This window comes from Helicoverpa zea, chromosome 12 (genome assembly GCF_022581195.2).
Source record: "Helicoverpa zea isolate HzStark_Cry1AcR chromosome 12, ilHelZeax1.1, whole genome shotgun sequence".
In the NCBI taxonomy this organism is placed as follows: domain Eukaryota; kingdom Metazoa; phylum Arthropoda; class Insecta; order Lepidoptera; family Noctuidae; genus Helicoverpa; species Helicoverpa zea.
In genome coordinates this window covers 8669538-8694713 of record NC_061463.1, presented here as the reverse complement: position 1 = coordinate 8694713, position 25176 = coordinate 8669538, and the positions used below count along the sequence as shown (strand labels likewise).

The 25176-nt window shown below is 36.0% G+C and overlaps 1 protein-coding gene across 1 annotated transcript; it reads right to left on the bottom strand.

Annotated features, from left to right (window-relative positions):
• Positions 1–8638: 8638 nt before the first annotated feature.
• Positions 8639–25094, bottom strand: LOC124634847 (peptide methionine sulfoxide reductase). The gene is made up of 5 exons (XM_047170503.1): positions 24851–25094; positions 22741–22901; positions 12099–12219; positions 11000–11136; positions 8639–9426 (listed from the first exon to the last, which is right to left on the bottom strand). The coding sequence occupies exons 1-5, from the start codon at positions 24896–24898 to the stop codon at positions 9192–9194; spliced, it is 702 nt and encodes a 233-aa protein (XP_047026459.1). The 5' UTR covers positions 24899–25094; the 3' UTR covers positions 8639–9191.
• Between the last annotated feature and the right edge of the window lie 82 nt (positions 25095–25176).

The window sequence follows — 25176 nt, the reverse complement described above, 5'->3', positions numbered from 1 at the left end:
TCGTAGGTACAGCACTGGAGGTGTATAATATCCATTGTAACACACATCTTTGCATAATTTGTAGTTGATTAACACTTTGCTAATTTTAACAAAGTATTAGATAATGAACAACAACTGTAAACATTATGGTATGCATTAAAGAATTGAGTATTGAGTAAAATTCTCTTTTCTGCTGCTACGGGTACGGTGATCCCAAGTAACCATTGAAAGGAAAATTCGGTCAAACGGTGCTTTTGAGGATGTCCCCTCGGGCAAACAAAAACAACGGAAAGTTTTCTGGTGTCTATCCATTTTCATGGATTCAGAATAGAATCTCGTGATTTTAGAAAAATATCTTGAGGTCATATTGTTGTGTTAATAAATGATTCATGACCATAATAATGAATTTATTTCGGATAGTCCAACTTACAGTTTAAACCAAGTCTCTCTATACGTAACAGAAAAACTGCCCAATCATTCTCATAAAGCGAGTAAGCTGTCTAGTGTATTGATAGCAAACTAAAAGCTACCGACGGCAGACAAATTTTGAACTTGTGGCGGTCGCGCCCTTGCCTACCTGGGTGCGGCATGGTAGCAGACTGGGGGGAGTGAATGGAGGGGGGCTGACCACGCCGCGATTATGTCGTTACACAAAACTGGCCCTTCCGGTGCAGTGGGTACGGCTGTCCGCAAATAATTGACCCACACGAGGCAAATAACGTGTATCGTTGAGGATATGAGATGAAGCTGAAATCTGTGATCAGGAGAAGTAAATAAGAGCAAGAGCAACACAGACAGTATACCTGGCGGTAGCAGCAATACAACTTGATACCTAATTATAGGGTAGAAAGAAGGTTTCAACGTGATTTGGACATGATAAATATACTGAACGAATTTGGAGGTATATATGTATACCTATGTATAGCAAAATAACAGACAATTATTAGAAATTCTTATGGAAGAACTTCTCTCTCGACACTCGGGTGAAACCACGAATAACAGCTAGTAGTGCTTTACATAGTCTTGGGTATGTATCACTACGTAAAGTGTGAATTACAGACACAAAGTGCGTTGATGGTGCTAATGAGTCGAGAATTATGGAAATAATGTTAGCCTATGTATGAGAGTTCAACGTACTTACAACATAACATCACTTCTTTACTTTTTAAGAAGATTATTACCTATATGTAAATAATGCTAAGATAATTAAGAAATGATACTCGATGTTTGGGAGAAGATAGAAAAGGTACTTAGATATGGACCCACCTTCACTTTCTTACTTCGTCTAATAATACCATTTCATAAAAATTGCCGTCAATACAATGTGCGAAAATAGTTTTTCTGACTATAGGAGTTCGGCAGAAAACTGTTTAATTTACGATTAATGGTTGACGTACTTAAGTAATTAAACGATTTTCGTAAACGATTATGACTGCAACTTACATAATTAAACTCGATTGTGTTCAGTTCAAAGCAAAAATATTATCTAAACCGAACTGTTTTTGGAATGCTCTTTAGATAAGTAAGTAAGCATTATCTTCACTCAAAATTGTTAGAAGTTCCTGTAGATAAAATCCCACCCAAAACAAAAATGTGAAAGACTGCCAAGTTCGATAATATGGGAATGCTTCGCCTATAAAAGAAGTGAGATCTGAAAAAGTACCAAGTTCCATACACATACCTCAGTTAAAAATAGTTACTTTTTAATGATGTTACTTGGAAAGTTTTCATACACCTTGTTATAAACCTAATAAACGCAACGAACCAAGTATTTAATTTTCTATTAAAACTTGCCAAGTAACATCATTAATATCGGGTTATTAATATCATAATCGGGTATAAAACACCTTCATTATTTTGAAACCGACTCACACTTGGCCATTTTCAGATTTTTCCCTTTACCTTGACATAAAGACCTACCTCCATGCCAAATTTCAAGTCAATACGACCATTGGAAGTGGTCTAGGTTTTTGATGAGTGAGTCAGTGAATCAGTCAGTCAGTGAGTGTATAGTAAAAATAGCGATTTTCTGACGTCAATATCTCAAGACCTACAATAGGTATATTAATGAAATTTTGTATTTTAGATAAGTGAGGGGGTCTCAATAGATACTAGAAATTTGATATGCGTAAATAAAATAGATTTTGAGTTACGGGGGGTCGAATTTGGCCCGAAATGGTTCGTGTAATATAACCCACGGCCGGTGTGTCGCTTTTTTTGCTCGAACTTGGCGGACACACTGCCGTGTGTCTAGATACATTGTGTTTATGTTGTACTCTGAACTGACTGGTATACTGGATTACCAAGTTATTCCTACTGATGATTGCATCTAGCTTCGTGTTTAAAAATCAGATTCGATTGCTCCGCAAACTAGTTTCCGGATAATGTCTACAAGACTAGTACCTATGTTTACATACAGAAACGCTTAGATCTAAATATAGATAGTTAGGTAAATAAGTCTCGTACTAAAGTACCTACTTTTTGTTTTGTGTCGAACAAGATAAATAATTGACAAGTTGTTTTTATACGAGTGTTTATTAATTATAATGTCAGGAACAAGATCTTGACCGTGTCGGCAATTATTATTATGAGTTCACAATATAGACACCTAGGTATTATTGACACTTATACATACAGGTAGGGCTGCCATCTCGAATTTCACCAAACCCGGACAAACATTAAAAAAACCCGGACATTTGGCGTAAATCGCATTTTTTCCCCGAAGGAGTACGATTTTTTTAAACAAAATAATACCTAATTTGTAATCCATTTACTATTAACACATACTTAAATCCAATGAGGTGCTTCCTTACATGAAAAGTGTCCGGGTTTTCCCCGGACACTTCTTGAAACCCCGCCCGGACGGCCCCCGGACGGCCTCCAAACGAGGACAAATCCGGGGAAACCCGGACGGATGGCAGCCCTACATAGGGCCAGGCCACAACAGTGCGTTGCGGCGTCGCATCGCAAAAATCAACGACGCATATCATATTAATCGCATAGCTGTGCAATGTTGTTTTTGCGATGCGACGCCGCAACGCACTGTTGTGGCCTGGCCCATACAGGTTACTCATTCAAGGTTAGAATATTGCAGATAAAAATGCCATCAATTTCTCGACCATAGGTACTGTCTGAAGAAAATCCTTAATAATATTTTAAACTCAAAAGTAAAACAAGATAGCCAAGATGCTGTGAAAAGACATGAAATATCAATTTTTTATCCGAGTGCTGGAAGTAGGCATCAGGACGTGATTTTAGGATTGTCTTTCCTTGGGATTAACCATGACAGAACACAAATACATAACCATACCTTGTCTGTAAAATTAACTACAAGGAAAAACAATGCAACAGAAAAACAGTTATCACTCTACCTATCTATTCACGTTCCCTTACCTACTTCTGGGAATAAAAATGTTATCAGTACGTAATTATTATAAGTTTATAACTATCTCTAAATAGGTATAGTTATACCTAGATTATTGTCAATAATCTGATCCAACAGATAAACTGTGTAGGTATACAGTTTTGTTGGACATTTTATATTTTTTATAATGTAAAATGTACCTTCTAAGCAATAAATAAATAAATAAATAAATAATAAATAATCAGTGAGCCTTTTTTCTTCCACCCACTGTGCAGGTGTGGAAAAAACCGTTAATTATACCTACTCCGATAAGCAATACCAATTTACAACAGTCTAAATTCAGATTTGCTGAGAAGTTAAAATCCGTCTTAATATTTTCATTCATTAATAAAGTACTTTTCACTACCACCTAAGCACCTATGTACCTACCACTTGTACCTACCTAGGTCTGGAAGTTTGTTAGATATTCAATGCGTTCAAAACAAGTTTTGGTTGCATGGGTATGAATTTCACCTGATTATGAAATTATACCTAATACGACACTCATTCATTTGATTCCATATCACGATATTTCATTGAAAACATCGCGGTTTCATTGAAGTTCGAGCCTACTAGAATTTTGTAGAACGAATCGTCCATATATTAAAACAAAGGTTGCTATTTAATCACTCGGTCAGCTGTTTTGAAATTATTTGTTATAAACAATGCTTGATTTATCACACAGCTGTTTATAAGTAACTTGTGTAGGTATTCGAACAATAGCAATACTGTTTGAGATCTAAACATACCGCGATACGTCTTCAGTCTCAGTCCATTCAAAGTTCAGTAGCTGGGAATCTGAACCATTTTGAACTGGATATTGCTATTACTATTACCATAACATATTGCTACACATTACCATAGATATGCTCAAAATTACACAGTTTGTGAAATTATTGCACAAAATTTGTAAATTGTAAATTCAGTACCTAAGTAAGCGTAGGTATAATGTACCTATAGCTTTCTTATGCATCTTCATATTTTCTCCAGTTTTCGCAATTCCGTCTGACGGCCTCTGACGTGGAATATTCCTTCTATCTGCTAGCAAATGTTGACAAGAGTTTCAAAATACAACTGAGTCGACTTAGGTACCTATTCAAAATGATAATAATATTACAGTAGCAGAACGATAATAAAAACCACTATGTGTCTATTCGTCGTCTATATTTGTCGGTGATTTTTTTAGGTACCTAACTATTCTTTCTTTGTGGAGTTCCCATTAGATTGTATTTATGCGAGATAAGCTATAACTGTCTTTTTCACTAATATAGAAATATTTGTGACTTAAGTATTTTGTTTTGGACAGCTAATGACTCCTCACTTCATTACTCGATAACGAATCAATCTTTCTTGTGAATGATAAGACGTAGGTACTTAAACATTGTATTTCCTAAAGCATAAGGTTTTTCCCAGACTTTATTAATATTATTCATGGAAAGTGGAAATAAATCTATTTTTACAAGATAAACAGTTATATTTAGAAGCAACTTTCTGCTTTAGGAACCGTTAAACGTTTCATAAAATATTCATAGACAATCCAACATGTTTCTACGCAGATAGACATTTACGCACAATTTTCCGATTTCCCAGGCACTTGTGTATCTATAATCAATTCTATGTAAATTATGGCAACCATTCTTTGCTACATTTTATGTACAGTCCGAGAAATAAATTCACATATGAATACCAAATACCTATGTGGTAAGCATAGGGACTTTTTCAAGAAGATTTTATAGTTCCAAGTTTCCTAATATGTATCAATAGTTGAAACAAACGCTGTAAAAGACCATAATTAAATACTACGTCTGTGCTCGTCTCTCATTTTCTAAAACAAATCTCAGTTAATGTCATATTAAAATAGCAGAACTATGCTAATCTTCTGTCTTCTCGACTTAGAATCCGAATCAATGATGAAATATTATTAAAAGTAGGTAATGTTCAACAGAGCTAGAGGTGCAAACCTTATGCCAAACGTAAATCCTACAAGTTATTATAGTTAATCAGTGAGTCTCTCATAGTATTAGTAAGGAGCAGGAGGTACAAAGATGTATTAGTATGAGCATCACGCTCAGCTTCGCTACGAACGAAGAATAAGTTACTTATTGTCTTACTTGGCTAAGTATGTTGTGGGAAACTGCGTTCTTTCTCAAATGATTGATATCTATCGCTTTATGTGCTGTTTATGTACGACATTTCTTATAAACAACAGATGTTATAGCAATTCTAAATACTATTAACTCATTTTGTAATGAAATCCAAAGTGTTGCAGGAATTATTTTCCAAGTTTTTCTTTAGATATTTAGCTAAGTAGGTAGCTTTAGTGTTCCAGTGTCCCCGATACGGAAAAGGGCGCAGCATTTTATATTTATTTACCGAAGTCATTAGGGGGTGATTGACTCGCCCCCAATAAATGCCAAAGCCACTTACAATAGGTACAACTTATAGGTAACAATTAGACAGGCAGGTCACTGGGTACAATATTAAATACTGAAATACATTAGTACCTACGAGCTCTCTTTCAAGGTAAAAAATATAGTCAACAACGACTGCAACCTTGTTTACAAAATCTCATGAAGTCACGTTTCAAAAAGAAACTGCATTTTCAATGTTGTTTTTATCCATTATTTATTTTTACCAGTACTATATGGAATAAGTCATAAGGTTTTTTGTTGTTGTTTAACAAAGTTATTAATAGCTACCTACTTATTGAATGTTATTCATTGTTAAGGTCGATGTATCTTCGGCTTTCATAACGAAGGACACAGGAAAGTAAATAAGGGAGTATATGAGTGAGTACATAATGGAATTACATACATAAGGCAGTTTATAGAGGGAGAGATCTTAATGGCGTAAATAGGGAACCTACGTATTGAAATGAGAATCATTTCTAGTCTTATCAATCTCGGTAGCATCTCTTGCAGAATAACCAATGACATTGATGCGCCACTGAGAAAAGAAATAAACTTCCAACACATTCCGGGGTACTTCTTCCTGTACCGGGATAAAATACAGCTAATTTCAACAGTGAAATAATATTTCAAATCGCTTTTGAAGTTTCGAGGCATTTACGGTACGAAAACAAAACAAAAAAGTTTTGTGTTTATTATATTTTTATAAGTAGGTACAAAAGTATAGATTACCTACTTAACACTTATTTAAACATTAATTTAAATAAATAATCAACACGTGTGTGTCCTTCTTAATCGCCATCTTCTACTCGATCTATTTTCACGTTTACGTAAACGTGAATACAGCCTGATTGGGTAATAAGTTTTTTATCATGGCGCAGTTTTAGAATAGCGACCATCTTGAGGCCAGTGACTTTCAATTTGATTAACAAATGAAGCACGAATTGGCTGCGTATTGATAGCTGGCAGCTGAAAGTGCGAACCTATCTCATAAATAAAACAATAAGCATAAATCTTGGAGTGGAGCTAGATTTTTCACTTTTTATAAACTTGTTTCACGTTCTGTTAGCTTTTAATTTTAATAATTACCTATTAACTTGAAATATTTGTTTGTTCGTTTAATTATCAATCTTAAAAATGGCTAGATAGGTGGTTACCCTGGTGACTGCATTGAGTGGTTGAAAAAAGTTTCTCTGAGAGACAGCCAGAAATACTAGATTTTTCTTGAAAAATCTTATTCTTTATTGGAAAAGATTTCATGAACAAAACCTAATTATTTCCAGGCTAGAAAATAATGAGCAGCTATTCTCTTTTATTTAAAGAAATAAGTAGCCAGTCACAAGGCACCAGTAGGAATGTAGGTAGATACTCGAACTGGTCTAGGTACATAAACTACTCGTCGCGTCGTTTAGTAAATATTTTCTAATTAAACAAACGAGTAGAGTCTACAGGACTATTATGTTTTCATTAGTTATAATTATCTTAGGCTTAATTAGCACCATCAACAGCACAGTAAAGACGCAGGACACCCCAATAAGCGCCATCTGGTGTCATCTGATATAAATATCAAACCTGTGGATTAATTTAAAACAATCTGAAAGTTTCAGAACAGAAGGTAACCGCTACTGCCATCTTTGTTTTCATTACGGAACTAACTAAACCTAAAGAAGAATAAATAAGAAACTGTCAGTGCATTGGCTATGGTAATTTATATCTCGGTGATCTTCACACTGCCCCGCATCACGCTGCATCTTGCGTGTCGACGCACCTACGCGCGTTCCTGCGGGAGTGCAGATCTGCATCATCGTGCGGGTTTTTCACGCACTCACGCGCGTAGGTGCGTTTTGTAAATTCTCGCACAGCGAGTTCCATTTTCAAATATACACGTCACGCCCATTCAAAATCACGCGCGGCATTGCGGGATTCAGTGTGCCATACCTTGCGTCTCGCCCCGCACCTACGCGCGGGGGTGCGTGTTTCTCCGCATGAATGTGCGTGATCCGCATGAACGCGCGTGGATGCATTTTCAGTGTGTTGGACTATGCGTGTTTTCCATACAAACGGAGATATTTCCATACAACGGAAAAAAAACGCATCCACGCACTACGCTGCATCATGCGGGGCAGTGTGATAATCGCCTATGTTAACAAATGAAATTAATTCTGATTTTACGCAATTGAAAACTATCAACAGATGGCGCTAGTTGTGCTGTGAGTTGGTGTTTGTTGTAACTTTCGTATCCTACTTATATTCCTACTTATATTATAAATGTGAAAGTTTGTGAGAATGTATGGATGTATGTTTGTTATTCAATCACGCAAAAACGGCTCGACCGATTTGATTGAAATTTGATATGTAGATAGGTGAAACCCTGGATTAACACATAGGCTACTTTTTATCAACACACCACGCGGGCGAAGCCGCTGGCGGAAGCTAGTATATTATAAATGTGAAAGTTTGTGAGAATGTATGGATGTATGTTTGTTATTCAATCACGCAAAAACGGCTGGACCGATTTGATTGAAATTTGGTATGTAGATAGGTGATACCCTGGATTAACACATAGGCTACTTTTTATCAACACACCACGCGGGCGAAGCCGCTGGCGGAAGCTAGTAAAATACAAATAAAGAAGCACCAACCTCGCAAGTATGAGTGTGTCAGTTCGATTCCGTTAGGCTATTATTTGATTAAGGTTAGGTGAAGAAAAACGTGTCTAGGATTCTAAAGTCTGATAACACTAACCCACATTGAGCAAGGATGGTGTTTAACGCTTAGTCCTTGAGAAGAGACCTGAGCCCAATAGTGGGGCGATAAAAAAGGCTGATGACGAAGTAAAACCACCAAAAGTGAGAAAATAAATTTATCTTAACATCACTAAACATAACAATACGCGATACATAAGTATCATTAATGAGATAATTGGTAAGTATGCATTATTTTCCAAAACTGAATACTGTAATATGAAAGTGAGGACAAAGAAAATTACAATTTCATAATTCAATTTTCGATTCCAAACATTAATGGTTGTGATATTAACATATTCTATTCTAAGCTTAAAATAAACAATTACCTTCTTAAAACTATAACTAAGGAAAATATTAACTACGTTTAAAATGCTGTGCTGTTGTTATGGCAGGCTACTTTGAGCTTCTTACCAACAACATGAAAATAAAATTGCACTAAAGAATTAGTTCAACGTTATGAATTTACATTTACTATACTCTTTCATACGGAATACGACATTTTAACTATTTTTCTATTTGAAGTATTGAATCTTCTAAAACTTCTTGGTGAAGTGAAGTGAAGAAATTAAATCGACATAAAACTAGATCATTGCCTAACAATTTTAAGTTTTCAACATTTAATAGAAAATAGACACCTATTCACATTTAAAGAAGCTAGCAAGCCAAGCCGCCACCCTCGTTGCGTTCCAACTCCCTTCTTACATATTCCGCCTGTTTCTCAGTCAGACCTAGGCGTTGGACTTCTTGTTCAAACTGTGTTCTGCCACCGACGCCCACTAGGTAACCGTTCAGTCTGGCTGCCAAGTGGGAAGTCTGAAGCTTGGAGGAATCCAGGCCCAGGCTGCGGCACAGGTCCTTGTGACCTTGCAGTCTGTATTTCTGGTGGTAGCTGTGGAAGGAAAAAGGTTGGTTATTGTCTGGATATTGCTGACAACTTCGTCCTAATAAAGTTCCGCATGTTATCAACATCTTTTTTGAACTACTATTGATATAGTACAGGTCTCGCCAAACTTTTTGTCGCCACGGAATATTATGCAGGTTGCTACACAGAAATCATTTTTAGGAATCATTTGGAATTTACCCTGTTGTGGACCGCCATTAACTTTCAGAAAACTATATTTGGGATTCTTGTAGTAAAGAAATACCTACCTAAATACTGTTGGTACATAACTAATGAAAATAAATGATTGATATAAAACCTTCACGTGTCAAAAATGGTCACAACCGTGATCGTGTGCTCAGTCAATTGAGCTACAATAAAATCAATTCAGGGGTGTCGTGACCGGCACAACGGACTTGGTGATTGGTTACATTGATATGAACTCAAGTTCAAACACTAAATATTCTAAATAGGCTAGCAATAATGTTGCGGTTTGTCACATTATTTTTAATTTGTGGCTCATAAATCAAAAAGGCGTCTAGGCAACCTGATTCTAAGAAGTGGAGACCTACTTTAAAATTAAATAATATAGAAAAAGGGGCCTTCTAGTTCGGACTATAAAAAGACCCGTATTTTTCGTTAGGGTCGTGAATATACTAATACAACGAGGATTTTTTTAAATCGATTTGATATTTTTTAACACCAGTGGTCGTGAACATTTTATGTAAGGTTGAGTGATAGATACTGTCAGTACCCGTGACACAAAAACACGTGACGATCAATTGGGTACCAAACGCCAACTTTATTTAGACTAGCCAATATCGGTATTGATTGTTTTGATTGAGAGGAAAACTGATGTGCGGAATTGAAAGGACACGCGATTCACCATTGGAGCCCGGACTTTTAATACAAGTGGACCCTGGCCTGATTATTGCAATAATCGTCACTTATTTATACATGAGTTAAATATTCAAAGGTTGTTGCTAGACGTCTAAGCAAGGTTAATTTTTAATGTCGCTGATAACTTACTATGTTGCAGGATTGCCTACCATAAATAGTTCTGTAAATAGAACAGTAAAGCTATTTTTATTTATTGAGGCAGGGAAAATAAATACTTTTATGTATACTGGAATCTTTTTGTAAAAATACCACAGTATAGGTACCTACATTAAGTTACAGATACCTTTTCTGGACACCAAGCAAAAACATATTTTCACATTTTATAATCAACGTTTTCGATGTGGCGGTCGTTTCGGTGTGGATGTTTCGAAGCGACTGAATTAAAATGGAACTAGGCTGAGCACGTCAGCCGAATGCATCCAGACAGGTGGGTCAACATCGTCACCCAGTGGCTACCACAGGATGGCCATCGCAGGCGGGGTAGGCCCCAGAAGAGATGGCTGGGAGACCTGGACGCCTACAACCCTGATTCGTGGGCATGCTCAAAAGATCGAGAGGTGTGGAGATAAGTAAAATGGGGACGTCTGCCCAGCAGAGGGGCATTACAGGCTAAGAAAAAAAACCTACCTATACTTTACAGCATATTTTATTTAAATGTTTGTTAAGAAATGTGAATACTCACTCTTCAGCCGGGTAGAAAGTGCCGGCAGGCGCGATCTCAGTGCGCAGCTGCTCCTTGCAGCGCTCCTGCATCTGCTTGTACGACGCCTCCGCTGACGCGCGCTGCTCCTCGTCGTGGTATAGGATCATTGACTGGTACTGAAATATTATATAAAGTATGTGAACGTTTTTTTTTTTACATTTGGATGTTAAAAACTTTGTTTTTTTAATCGAGCTTAAACGGTTGAAAGCTAAATTCTGATGATTTTATTGGAAACCCCGGTCTGAAGTTAGTTCGTTTATAAATCGTCCATACAAACGCAGATGTGATTAGATATAGCGATGTTTGTCTATATAAAACAAACATGACCACTATACCGAATATGGAGAAAAGTATTAACCGCGGTTTACTTTTTCAATTTGCGAGATTCAGTTCCCTCGAGTAGCGGTTGAAAAGTGCAAAATGTGAAACATTTTAAAATCCTGACTCGTTCAATTTTTTTACGATTATTGAGTGGAAAGCTGTTTAGAACACTGTGATGGATATGAGTGTCCCTATTAATAAATCAGTCGTAGATAATATTTGGACACAAACACAGTTTTGTCTCCGCACGTGTGATAATTATCTACATTCTATGTGGGCATGGTACACCTACATCATTGGCTCACGAGTTTGTTTACCAAAACTATTTCTGATTTATCTTTGTTTGCACGAAGCCAACTAGGCATTTTTTAATTCAAAATTATCACATCACGCGACTTTCTTGTAAATTAAAAAAGAAAATGAAAACGTGATGTGAAACAATTTTTGACATATCGCCAAGTTTTTTGGTAGATTCTATAAAAATCATCAGATGAAAGCTATAATCTTAATATACCATGACCTACATTAAGACGGAACCAGATAATTTTAACAAGCTCTCCCGTATCATCATATATCCCAATTCATGTACATATTTAACAGTTCATGTACCTACACAGCCAGGTACTCTGGAATTAAACAATTGCACATCAGCTAGGTAATTTAATTCTTGAGATCTAGATATGGGTACCTAGCCTCTTCTTGGCTTGATGTGCATCGCCTTTACGATGACTAATTAGCATAAGAAGCATTTACCAACCTGTCTTTTTAGCTTAGTAGTAAGTCCATACTCGTGGTTCGCCCAGAACATATCAAGGAGATCCTCGTAAGTGACTGTTTTTGGGTCAAAGTCCAGCTCGATCACCTCTGTGTGGTCTCCACTGGAAATAAAAAGAATTATCGTCAGACAATTTTTAAAGAATAGATGGCTACAATACGTAAAAAAAAACATTAATATAGCCATTTTAAAAACCAAAATGTCTGTTTTGTGGATGCATGGATCTCTTCTAACTTTGACTTTATTCATTTATTTTGGACTATCGATGTCTGTAGGAAATTGAAGATAGCCTGTTTATTTCCGAATCACGCCAGCCGCTCCCATCAAACTCAAACACCTCAGGATGACTGCCAATCTGCACGTGAAACACGTGAATATAATTTGTATAAGTCAGTTGAACTCTAGTTTGTTTTCCCAAAATCTGTACGCACGTGTTCGTTATTATTATAACATCTCAATAGCGTGTAAAGAAACGCAAATGTTAACTAGTTTAGTGTGTAGCACGCGAGTGACGCGAGGCGCCTTGGCCTTGCGCACGCGCCGGCCGACAACCTTGGCTGATATCATCAAATTAGGCACAACTATTATGGGACACAATTTTTAAACGTAGGTTCAATGACAATGCAGATTATCGAAATAATTAGCCGATTAGGTTGCCGTGATAGTCACGCGAATTAAGACGTAATTGCATTGGAATTTATTAATTTGTTTTTAAATAAAAACGATTAGAAGCTTGGGAATGAATTGAAATGTCATCGTGGTCGTTATCTCGTAGGCATCTATTTATGGCTGCTTAACAGTATTAATTTGTTTATGAGTATATTTTATGAATATTATGCTGAAATTAAAATAAATGAGAAAACAAAAACCGATTTACAAAGTTATTCCTGAACCATTATCTTCCCGTGTTGGAACATTTTGGCAAGACTACACTACTAGACTAGAGGTACATTTATTCTAACCCTTTTTTTCAACAGAAGTTGGGAAAGATGTTTGTGATGTCAGCTCAAATCGTAGCATATCAAAACCAGAAGAGATGAAGACCGTGGGACTTCGGTAGGTGATAAAAAATACATAGAATACGGCTGTTATTGCCGCCTGCATATATTTTTGCAAACAATTTCCTAGCTCTTATTACCTACGTTTTCCTTTCCAGTCATGGAGTTTAAAAACAAAGTATTGCACAATATTTTATAATCCGAAGAAAACATAGCTTGTCATTTGTATGGTTTACATCTTGTCTTGCAAGTCATTCTTACTGAGCATTGGATTAATCGCCTTTATGTTATTTCTCCCTATCAAGGCTGGTACGCTTTCGCAACTCATTCATGAAATGATAAGGAGACTATTTGTATTGTACGCTCATTTTATTATGTTAATCGACTCGCCAACGCACCACCACACAGGTCGACTGTCTGACAACGACTGACTCCCCACCGCTCGATCCGGTATTTATAACCGAGTGACGTATGCGCACGAGGCGTCATAATAATGACATAACCTATACAATGATGCACATGTACCTGCATACACTACATCTCTCCCTTGTTGTTTTGATTTTAACCTTGTTTCAAAAAGTCCAACAATCAAACTCATAAATATTTTGGTAATTTCTTAAAGATCTATCAAACACCTGCAGCACAATAAAACCACGCTATCAGATCAGTCCACCGATCACACTGCCATCAAACTGATTTACTTTGTTCCGTTTCCATTTCATTTCCCTTTCCATTTAAGGAGACGACAGATATCGGTGATACTGCAGGACACTACATCCCTTCCCTTGTGAAATAAACATAAATAAAAATCCGTCCCTTTGCAGACGGTAACATACCAGCATCTGCTTCAGGCTCAACAAGACAAATTCGTAGCAGTGATATCAGGCCGGCAAGTTTAACTTCAGGTTTTGTAGCCGCTGTTCCGGCCCTGTATTATATCTACACTAGAGATGATCCGTCCATTTGGCAGACATCCCGCCAATCAGTCCATGTGAAATCAAGCAAGTCTGAAATATTGCTGTGCCTTCAGATAATGAGCACTCATCTTGCTTGGTTCGACTTCACTTAAAACTGATACAGAATGCATTGTTCCAAGGTAAAAGATCGGCATTAGGGTACCTCATCAATGCTTTTCACTCATTCAAAACCGTACGAGCCGTACGAGGAAAGTAATCACATAAGATCGTCCCAATTGAATGGTGACCTAGATGGACTGTTTCCAATTTGATGATGACCATATACTTTGTCACCCATTTAATGGCGACCACATACTTTGTCTCCAATTTAATGGTGACTCTATACTTTGTCACCCATTTAATGGTGACCACATACTTTGTCTCCAATTTAATGGTGACTCCATACTTTGTCACCCATTTAATGGTGACCACATACTTTGTCTCCAATTTAATGGCGACCACATATTTTGTCACCAATTTAATGGTTTAAATTGTAGTTCTATGTACGAGTTAAGTACTTTGTGTGCCTTGTAAGCAAGAGAATGCTAACTCAACTAATTTTGGTAATATGTAGTTTTTAATTTGAGAGTGGAATATCAAAGCCTATCATTATCTCAGCAATGTAACAAACAATCTGGTCTTCAACCTTATTGATCAGCGCTAGTACTTTGCACGTTTCTGCTAGTACACTCGCTGAAATTCTGATATAGGCTTTAAATACCCTACATCAATGTATGTCCAATATCTAGTCAAGAAACTGTAAGCTTCTTAGCATTCAACATCCAACATATGAATACCTTACTGCATATAATAGTTGGAAGCGACCTGCATCCAGCGTCTTCCGGTGACCTTTATAAGGTCGTCTTTATAAGGTATCTGTGGAGATCAAAGGGGGAGGCCTATGTTCAGCAGTGGACGTCCTATGGCTGAGATGATGATGATGATGATGATGATATAATAGTGCGATAGGAATACTTATATTTCGGTTAGGCATCCAAGAACACTATTATCACCGGACATTGCGTTCTGTAATGTTTGTTTGCTTTTATTAATGTGGTTTTCAAAAATTAAAGTAGTCAAAGAATTATTATGCTTTGATGGTAAGCTTTTTAGTGTCATGGTTACATATTTAACTAATTATATTATTAGATTTTAACTAATTAGAACCATATTATGTAACGAACGCACTTTAACAGGTGTCACTAACTTTGCACTATATATTTTGAAGCTGTGACATTCTGCATCACCATAAAATAGAAGAGTCCCTGACCCTCAACTCATGCTCTTCTTCCTTTCAACAAGGTGACAGCAGCTCACAAACAGTTTTCTAGTCGATGCAATTTTCCTTTTGCAAAACAACCGCTAAACTTTCTAAAACATTTGTCTACACATAGATAAATGTGGGATTCTAATTCTATATCTCAATTTCATGAGCAGCTATGCTGCTCTCATGTCATACTTGACCTCATCAATTTGATGATCAGCTTTGTGCTGCTTCCATTTTTAATATTTTACGCTTTTCCAATTTCATGACCGCGTATAGGTAACGTAATATATATATTTTTTTTTATGTAAGTATAGTTGGCTGCATAAGTATGTTTGTAGTTTTCGTTCAAAAGCGCTTACCCTTTATTGCAGCTGACTTTATCTACGTTGTTTTAGTTAGACAACCAGAATATAAAAATATTATTATCTTTTATAGGGACAGCACCCCAGTAAATTTTTAAACGATTTGGTGACTAAGGGCAATTTTACTTCCTATACTTTAAGGAACACTTACTCAGATTATATTTTGCAGTAGGACTTAGGAACTTAATAATATTTTAGTTATTATTAACCAAATGTCGACGCAACTGTGTAGTTTAATTAGCACAAAAGAGTAATAAATGTCGATAAATGTAAATAGTGATAAAGTTCTTTACCTCTCATGCGAGTCCAATTGTCTTACGGTAACCTAAGATTGGTGTTCTAAGATCAATTATTATTAACCCTAACGCTATGGACACAAGACATTATTTTGTTAATAGATATCCATCCCATCACCCATATGGATCTTATCTTATGGGATGGGTTGAGGAAATTACACAACTTTATATTACAAGTAGGTGTGCACTTCAAGAATATATTAATGTGATGATTTATTAACTTGAGATCAATAAATGGATTCTATTTCATATATGTTCATATATGGTTACGTTATTCGCTCCTATGGAAGCATATTCTTCCACAACTCTCAATGTACTTATACTGCTTATTGGTACTGCAATACTGTAAAACATAATTTGCAAATAACAATATTATAATGAGGGCCACTTTGTTAAACTATTTGTAAACACCAATGTAAATCAATAAAAAAGAGGCTAAGATACCAATTAAAATTCATTCAAGCCTGAGTCTTGAAGGTTTTAAAAGCACACGCAATCATCAACTTTTGAGAACTTGATTGCAACAATCATCCATGAGCTAATCATCATTAGACAGTTCCCAGAGTCAGGTATCATCCTTAAAAGATTTTTTTGTCACAGATGAGAAGGCCCAGTTGGGTAAATGATGATGATGTCCTCCTAGCCGATTATCGGCTACGGCGGCTGTACTCACGTAAGGGGATTAGCCAACTGCGCAGGACATATTATAGTGCACAAGCATTTGCGCAGACACAGGTGCACTCACTGTTCCTTCACTCTCATAACCCGATGGGACGGCAATCCGACACGACCGGAAAGAGATCAGGCGCAGGACCGACATTTACGTGCTTTCCGATGCACGGGTGTATCAATCACCAACTTCCAGGCCCGACCCGGGAATCGAACCCGAGACCTCGTGCTCAGCAGCCGCGCTTGCGACAGCTAGACCAACGAGGCAGTTGGGTAGATAAAGTAGCATTGTCAAATAAATCACAGATTGCTCCAATGCTTAGTTCCATATTCTTTTGATCTAAGAGTTTTATATCAACCTAAAGTACTGAAATTACAATTGTGAGCTAGCATGTTTACCAAAGATTCTATCTATTGAATACCAAAATTTTGATCCACATTTTCCAGCTAGTATTGCTGCTTGTATGCTGTTCTACTGTTCTGTATCTTCTGGAATATCTCTGTTGTATAACAACCTCTTTAATACAGCAAAATAAAGTAAAAGTATTGAAATTATACCTAGGGTGACTGAGCAACTGTTATAATTAACACTATTATGGGTAGGCAACCCACTAGAGGTGTTGATGGACTTGGATGTTGTGCATAGGTGAATACATACCAGTATACCTGGGCGAGTTCTTCAACATACATGGCCAACCTACTACGGTCCCTCAATGTGCTGTTTGTTTAACTAGATACCTAGCACATGTTTGTCATTTGTAGAACCGTTGAGTATATAACCCACCAGTTTGTTCTTGTAATATCCTCTATATTGCAAGCACTTGAATTAAGTTAGTTAAGTACCAGAACAATATAGCAGGTATAAGTTGTTGACTAGACTCTGAGAAGTTAAGTTTGGAAGCTTTTTATGATCCAAATCACCGGGCACAGAAAATATAAAAATTATCAAGATTTACTATTTAGTTGTTGCAGTAGTTGACAACTATCGCCAGATAATTTATGCGTGTACAGTCAATTGAATGACCAGTAGACGTTCACTACCGTTAACTGTCAAGCTGTCAATTTAATGACCAGTAGATATAGACTACTGCCAACTGTCAAGCTGTCAATTTAATGACCAGTAGATATAGACTACTGCCAACTGCCAAGCTGTCAATTTAATGACCAGTAGATATACACTACTGCCAACCATCAAGCTGTCAATTCAATGCCCAGTAGATATAGACTACTGCCAACAATCAGGCTGTCAATTTAATGACCAGTAGATACACACTACTGCCAACCATCAAGCTGTCAATTCAATGACCAGTAGATATAGACTACTGCCAACAATCAGGCTGTCAATTTAATGACCAGTAGATACACACTACTGCCAACTGTCAAGCTGTCAATTTAATGACCAGTAGATATAGACTACTGCCAACTGCCAAGCTGTCAATTTAATGACCAGTAGATATACACTACTGCCAACCATCAAGCTGTCAATTCAATGCCCAGTAGATATAGACTACTGCCAACAATCAGGCTGTCAATTTAATGACCAGTAGATACACACTACTGCCAACCATCAAGCTGTCAATTCAATGACCAGTAGATATAGACTACTGCCAACAATCAGGCTGTCAATTTAATGACCAGTAGATACACACTACTGCCAACTGCCAAGCTGTCAATCTAATGACCAGTAGATACACGCTACTGCCAACTGCCAAGCTGTCAATCTAATGACCAGTAGATACACACTACTGCCAACTGCCAAGCTGTCAATCTAATGACCAGTAGATATACACTACTGCTAACCGTCAAGCTGTCAATTTAATGACCAGCAGATTTTTGGAATAGAATAGGTTTTTATTTGCTTAGAATGCAGGCACTTACAAAATAGGATTGTAAACAACATAATAAGATCCGTGTACATTCCGCCTTGTTGGCATGCAAGCACAACAATTATTAAACACAATTGATTATAAGGCAAATAGGTTATTGTATTATATCCTCTAGGAAATCCCACCACTGCTAAAGTCGTCTTGACGACAATTCAACAACCAGCAACTTTATATTGCTTCCAATAAATGCCTATTATTGAATAAACTTTGATGCAGGTTTAAGAATGAGTAAACTGATCACCAAGTAATGATTTTGTATTATAAATTACTCATTTGATAAATATTAACACCTGCAATAAATATTGCTACTTCCATTAGAATTGTAACAAGGTAAACTTAAACAAAGAATTACGTAAAAAGGTTAAAATTTGTTTGCAATTCGGGTGATACATACATGAACATAAAAGTTATGTATACTTTGTCATTCTACTCTCTTCCCTTCCTTCTTTCCTTTTGCTCTTTTTAATATGATTGAATATTAACATCGGTCAGAGGTTACTTGTTGTCAAAGCTTATTTAGCATACATTAATTTGGTATAGGCATGAATAGGACAAATTATTTAGTATAACCTTGTATATCAAATATTTTTCTGGATCACAGAACTAATAGGTAGTTCAAAATTATAAAAATTAGATAATAGGTAACTGTTGGTCCAAACACTCACGGTTTTATCCTCGTCGCCAATGTATTGTACGCTCATTTTATTATGTTAATCGACTCGCCAACGCACCACCACACAGGTCGACTGTCTGACAACGACTGACTCCCCACCGCTCGATCCGGTATTTATAACCGAGTGACGTATGCGCACGAGGCGTCATAATAATGACATAACCTATACAATGATGCACATGTACCTGCATACACTACACTATTTATATTCGTTCGTTTAACATAGGAATGTAAGATCACACGTCATTTTAATTAGATAATGTTATGTAAGCATGTAACTTTCAGTTTCAGTTTCCAGAGGTGTATTCCTTTAGGAAAAACTTCTTTAAGCCTTAAATTACTTCTAGTAGGTATTATTTACATATTTATTACGATTTTGTATGTCCACCACTAAATAAAAAAAATAAACCTAAATCAGAAGACGATACGTCCTTTCTTTTTTCTCGACCTTTAACTAGCATTGGGTTGTACCTATCGATCGTTCGCGTCCTTCAGACGTAAAGCCAGACAAACGTTTGTTCTACCTAGATTCTAGAAGCGTAGGTAAAATTTATAAAATTGTACAATACATTTTGCCCTAGTGGTAAAAAGTAAAGGAACAAGAGATGCTCCTTAATTTTTATCTACAAATAAGCCTTTTTTAGGCCCTATTTCTTAAAACAACTCTTTACTAATTTTGACGTTAAATTTTTAAGTAAATAACTGTTTTAAGAAAGCAGACGTCTGTGTTATCGGTGAAAATAGACGTTAGGATAATTATACTTCGGCCGTTCAGAGAATGCGTTCCTGACACCTATCAGTTAGTCACGACTAGTGATGGGCACAACATAACACTGAGTTCGTTACCGTTCCTTCAAAATGAACCGCCGCATTATTTTAAGATTATTTTCGTTTTAAATTGGCGGAATCATTTGTTTTATATTTTAGTTATTTAAGTGGAAACCAAAAAAAGGTAATATTCATATAATAAAATTGTTTTATTTATTCTTTGTTACAAGTACATTGAATTGAATGTGCGAACAGAATATTAATCAGACTCCGATTTGCTTGAGGAGGTGGTGTCTTCATCATCATCTTCGCCTACATGTATAATTATATTATTATCAATAACAGAATCAATCCTGATATCTCGGTCTAACAAAAGCCGGGTAATCAAATAAAAACAGATCGAAAACACTTGAAAAACGTGGTCTATGCGCACGAAACGACAACGGACGACTGTTTTAGCGTCACAAAATGGCGGCCCATAACGCCATTTGGGGTTACCATTTTTAATCTAAGTATAAAAATGCGGTTTGGTCATAGTTTTATTTTTATATTTCATAAACGTTATAATTAAGTCTTATGGTCCATTATTTTCCAATTCTTAAAAAGAAAATCAAAACGTATTATTTTATATTATAACTGTATAAGAACAGATTACGATACTTGCCTGTTATTTTTAGCACAGCACTACAAAATATAAACCGCTGACATAACCTTGTAATAGCGCAGTATAGATTTAGAAAAATATTGTTTACCAAGTTATTTGACACTCAGTTTGGCACAAAATTATAACATTCATTGATTATTGATATAATAATGTTGTTTTAATGCTCCTCAATTGTTAAAACGGTAAACAACCAGCAAAAATATTTTTATCGTAACTGCAACGCCATTGCAAAGTTACGTCGTCAGTTCAATCGCGACGTGTCAGGAACGCATTCTCTGAATGGCCGAACTATAGGGGCCTCAAATAAAATAATTATTTAATCTAACACCACTAATCAGTCTAATCACACATAGGTTGCATGATTAGACTGACACTAAAAATAAAGTCGGATAAAATTGATGAAAAAACCTACTTAATACCTATTCTTTATTATCATATCACTGATCTATCACTGACCCCCACAATGTTCCTAATAAAAAAGTGATGACGATGACAAACGGTTCATGTAATTACCTACGTTGTAAACAAATGAGCATTTATCGACATATTTTATTACAATAGTAAAAGTAACACGTGTTAAGATAACAGTTATTTGAGACGCACATCGATTATTTATGGGAACTAAAATTTAAAGACGAATATGCTGCCCATTGTCGTAGTGTAGAAATTGTTGTCATCACTTCTTTGACGCAAACCTTTTTATTTAGAATATGTATACTAGACAATTATAAACTTAGGTACGAGTAGCTTGGTTCCACAGGGAAAATGGAATTTCCATCAGTCATACCGAGCTAACCCACATAGTTAATTTTATTGAAAGCTTCCTCGCTATGAATATAATTTCAATTACTTAAATTCTGTTACGTTTTTGCAATTCGAAAAGTTTTTCTATTAGCCACTCTGATAGTAAAGAAAATAAAATGCAAGTCATTTATCATTTTAGATAGTAAACAATCTTGTTCCAATGAGTTATCGCTGAACAGATACCTACAGAAAAATGTGTAGAGCTCTAAATTTTAACCTTGATTTTTTTGATAATATGATAATATTTTTGGCAACTGACCGACCTCGTGTCGTACTTCCGTAATTTCTTTAAATAATCAAGGTTTAGATGAATACCTAAGCTTGATAAATCTATTTCCAATGAAGAAAAAAAATATTTTAGAAGTTGAGAAAGTATGAAAAGGAACATCATTTAGTCAGAGGAATCCATGACACAGCTTCAACATGATGAAAGGTAAAATAAAGTCTTCATCTTTCTTTTTTGTGCGTGTGTACAAAAATTCGTTAGTAAATAATAAATGCATAAAATAAATTATCGAGAAACATTATAGATACATCGGTACTTTCTATGTTAATCCTTTAAACTCAAACCACTTCAGAAAGCATTACATTCAATTTATTGAGTGCACCGCCATTTCTCCGACTCCCTAATCCTTTGATTCCACATCAATAGCTTAACAATGCTTTCTACAATTGCCAATACTTAACTACGTGATTATTCGGTACTTAACGAACATAAAATGTGCTTCACTTAATCATCATAGATAATGGCTAATCTATGATAGCATAAGAGTTTAAGCCGCATAGAATGGGCACCATAAAGTATTGTTATAGAAATTCTATGGAATTATACCATAAGGGCTCTATAATAGCTATAGTACTTGACGGTTGAAGTTTTTATTATTTTACAGAAACAACTGCTACGTATACAAATAAAGGTAGGACCTCGGATTGTCTATTGCCTGACAATTTGAAGAATCGACAAGAACGAAACACAATAGTTTCCTCATAAAACACCTTTATGGTCAGAGTTCCTGCATTAATTAAGACAAGGCAAATTGAAGCTTATGTTTTTAAAGACACACTTCAACTTCTACATTTCAAATTGATGTAGGTAGGACCCCTAATACTTAATCAGCTGAATCTTCAAATAATTTAAAAATGGACAAGTCCAAAATAACAACTTATTTTATAATTTTTAAATTGCAGACATCGCTAACAGGGGTCACTATTTACCATGGACTTCCCTCCTCCTTTGACGGATTTCGGTAAAAAAAGATACACGTTAAAATTAGAACTTACATGCTCCTATAATGTGGGTTCTTAGTGGTGCCTCCCGAATACCCAACTCGAGTTCGGATCACGCCAAGTGTGGCACCGAACAGTGAGTCGTTGGACCAGAAGCACCCCATGCCGAAGGTCGCCTTCTTCGTCGGGATGTCCACATCGTGAAGGAGAGCGGCCTAGGAAATTATAAACTTGATTAATATTAAGAAAACTTACAAATATTTCAGAGAATTTATTAAGTACTCGACAGGATCTAGAGTTATATAAAAAATAGCAAAATGTTGCAATAAGAATGCAGTCTGGTAGGTAAGCAAAAAGATGAATAATTGAATTTAAATATTTGAATGTTAACTATAGAACACACGGGTCATAAGAGTGACATTGTGTCCGCAAAATGTTTTTGACCTTAGGTATTTGGTATACCTAAAGTTCTAGCATTTTCGACATTGGTAATGTCAAGTCATTGCAACTTGTTTCGCACTGGACCTCTGTGACAAATTCAAAGAATTAGAACTAAGTCTACGAACAAAGACGCAACTTTAAGACCACATGGGACGTCGATTCATAACATAACATTTTATCATTAGTCAAAAGGTCATCATTAACAAGGATGACCATTCAAACACGATACGATACGCTAACTGCGTCGTAAGTTATCTCCGGACCCCAAGGAACAACGGAATTGTCTGTTAATTAAGCACCGCGGGTGATGCCATCAGTCAATACACGCGATAAATTAATTACTAATTAGCGATACGAACACATTAGGAGGCCTGTCAACTTGTTCGATCAAAATAAAGGACGGAGAAAATGGAGAAATGATGCAGAAGAGACAAGAACTAGATTTTTTTTTCTACGTGAACTTGAAATGCTTTAAAAGACTCCTTTTACTAAGCCTGATATCACGATGATAGATCGATTAAATCATTTAGATCGAGATTGCGGACACTAATTATCTTTTACGCGATTGACCCAGAAACCTACCTATATCTGACATCGGAGTGAAAATAAAGTGAAATTGACCTGTTTTGGTGATATAATAAGTATTGACAAACATACCAGATTCGTAAATGAAAGGAATGGGTCTCCTAGCCATAAAATAACTGGGTCAATAGCTGATGAATCGAGAGAAAAATGACCTAAAACACACCTGACATTAGCATTGCAAATAAGGCAACAATATACTAATTTAACAGCCAAAGTAATGGAGCAATTTCATTCTAAAGGGGCAATTCAGGGTCGTCGACTTATCGATCGCAATTTCCATGTGATGCGAACAGTAAAAACTTCCATGTGAGTTGATTACACTTATTCCGACGTGACCAAAGGTCCATGTGCTGGTTTTTGCTTCAGTATAAAAACTGTAATCAACTCTTTGGTTGTAAGAACCGTTAGTATTGCCTATAGGTATTCTGTAGCCTATCATCATCGAATATTGTCTAGGTGTAAGCCTCTCATTGATGATACCCTTTCTCTATGTATAATAGAAGACATAAATTCTTTCTGACGAAAACCTACCTATTAGATTTTTGTATATTATGTTTCTACGCAAATAAGTTTATTTCTTCCTTTCCTATAATATACCCAATGTGTTTTTTAAATATTCTATTCATTAAATTTAAATTAAGCGTTTCATTGTTTGCTTTAAATCTAGCTTAAAAATACTCAAAACTAAGTTTTGTCCACTAGAACCACACTATGCCGGTTTGATAACAATTTTCATTTCATATTCAATTATGTGTCACTACAATTAAATAATGAAAGCTAAAAGCAAATTAAACTGAGAAACAGAATAATTGAGCAAAATATGTATTAAAGTAGAAAATTACAATTCAGACTAGGAGAATTTGGAAGTACCTATCCAGCAATAGTTAAATAATAATAATATATTACTATTTAATACCTGTTATAGAAAATCCAGAAGGTATTCATTAAAATAGCTACGTAAAATAGATATAATAAAATAGTATCAATTCTCATTCGCGATAACAGGGCCAAAATACAGACATCATAAAACTATTATCATGCAGTAAAAAATATACATTTATAATCTAGTATTCGGTGCTAAAATAGCAAGCAAATCAAATTACTATTTTAAAAAATAAATAATATCAGAATGACTCACATTTACTGGTGGCTTCATGGTGCAGAAAGTTCTTATAAATCTCAACATGCACGAGGGAAACCCAGGGGGCTAAATGTGCAACTTGCTGAGGACCTGTGATATAATATAACAATTATTTTAGTTGATGATAATTTTAGTTTTAAGATTTCCGCGTGATATATATCGCTGCGAGGTTAGGAGTGAGGCCGCGACGCGTCGGCGGGTTGTGGCGGTCCGGCGAACACTGCCGCAGCCAACACTCGCATTACTTGCAAACGTTCACCTTGTCGCCGCAATCCGATGATGGTTTTCCAACAACGCACCGTGTCGCACTGTGTTTAAGATTT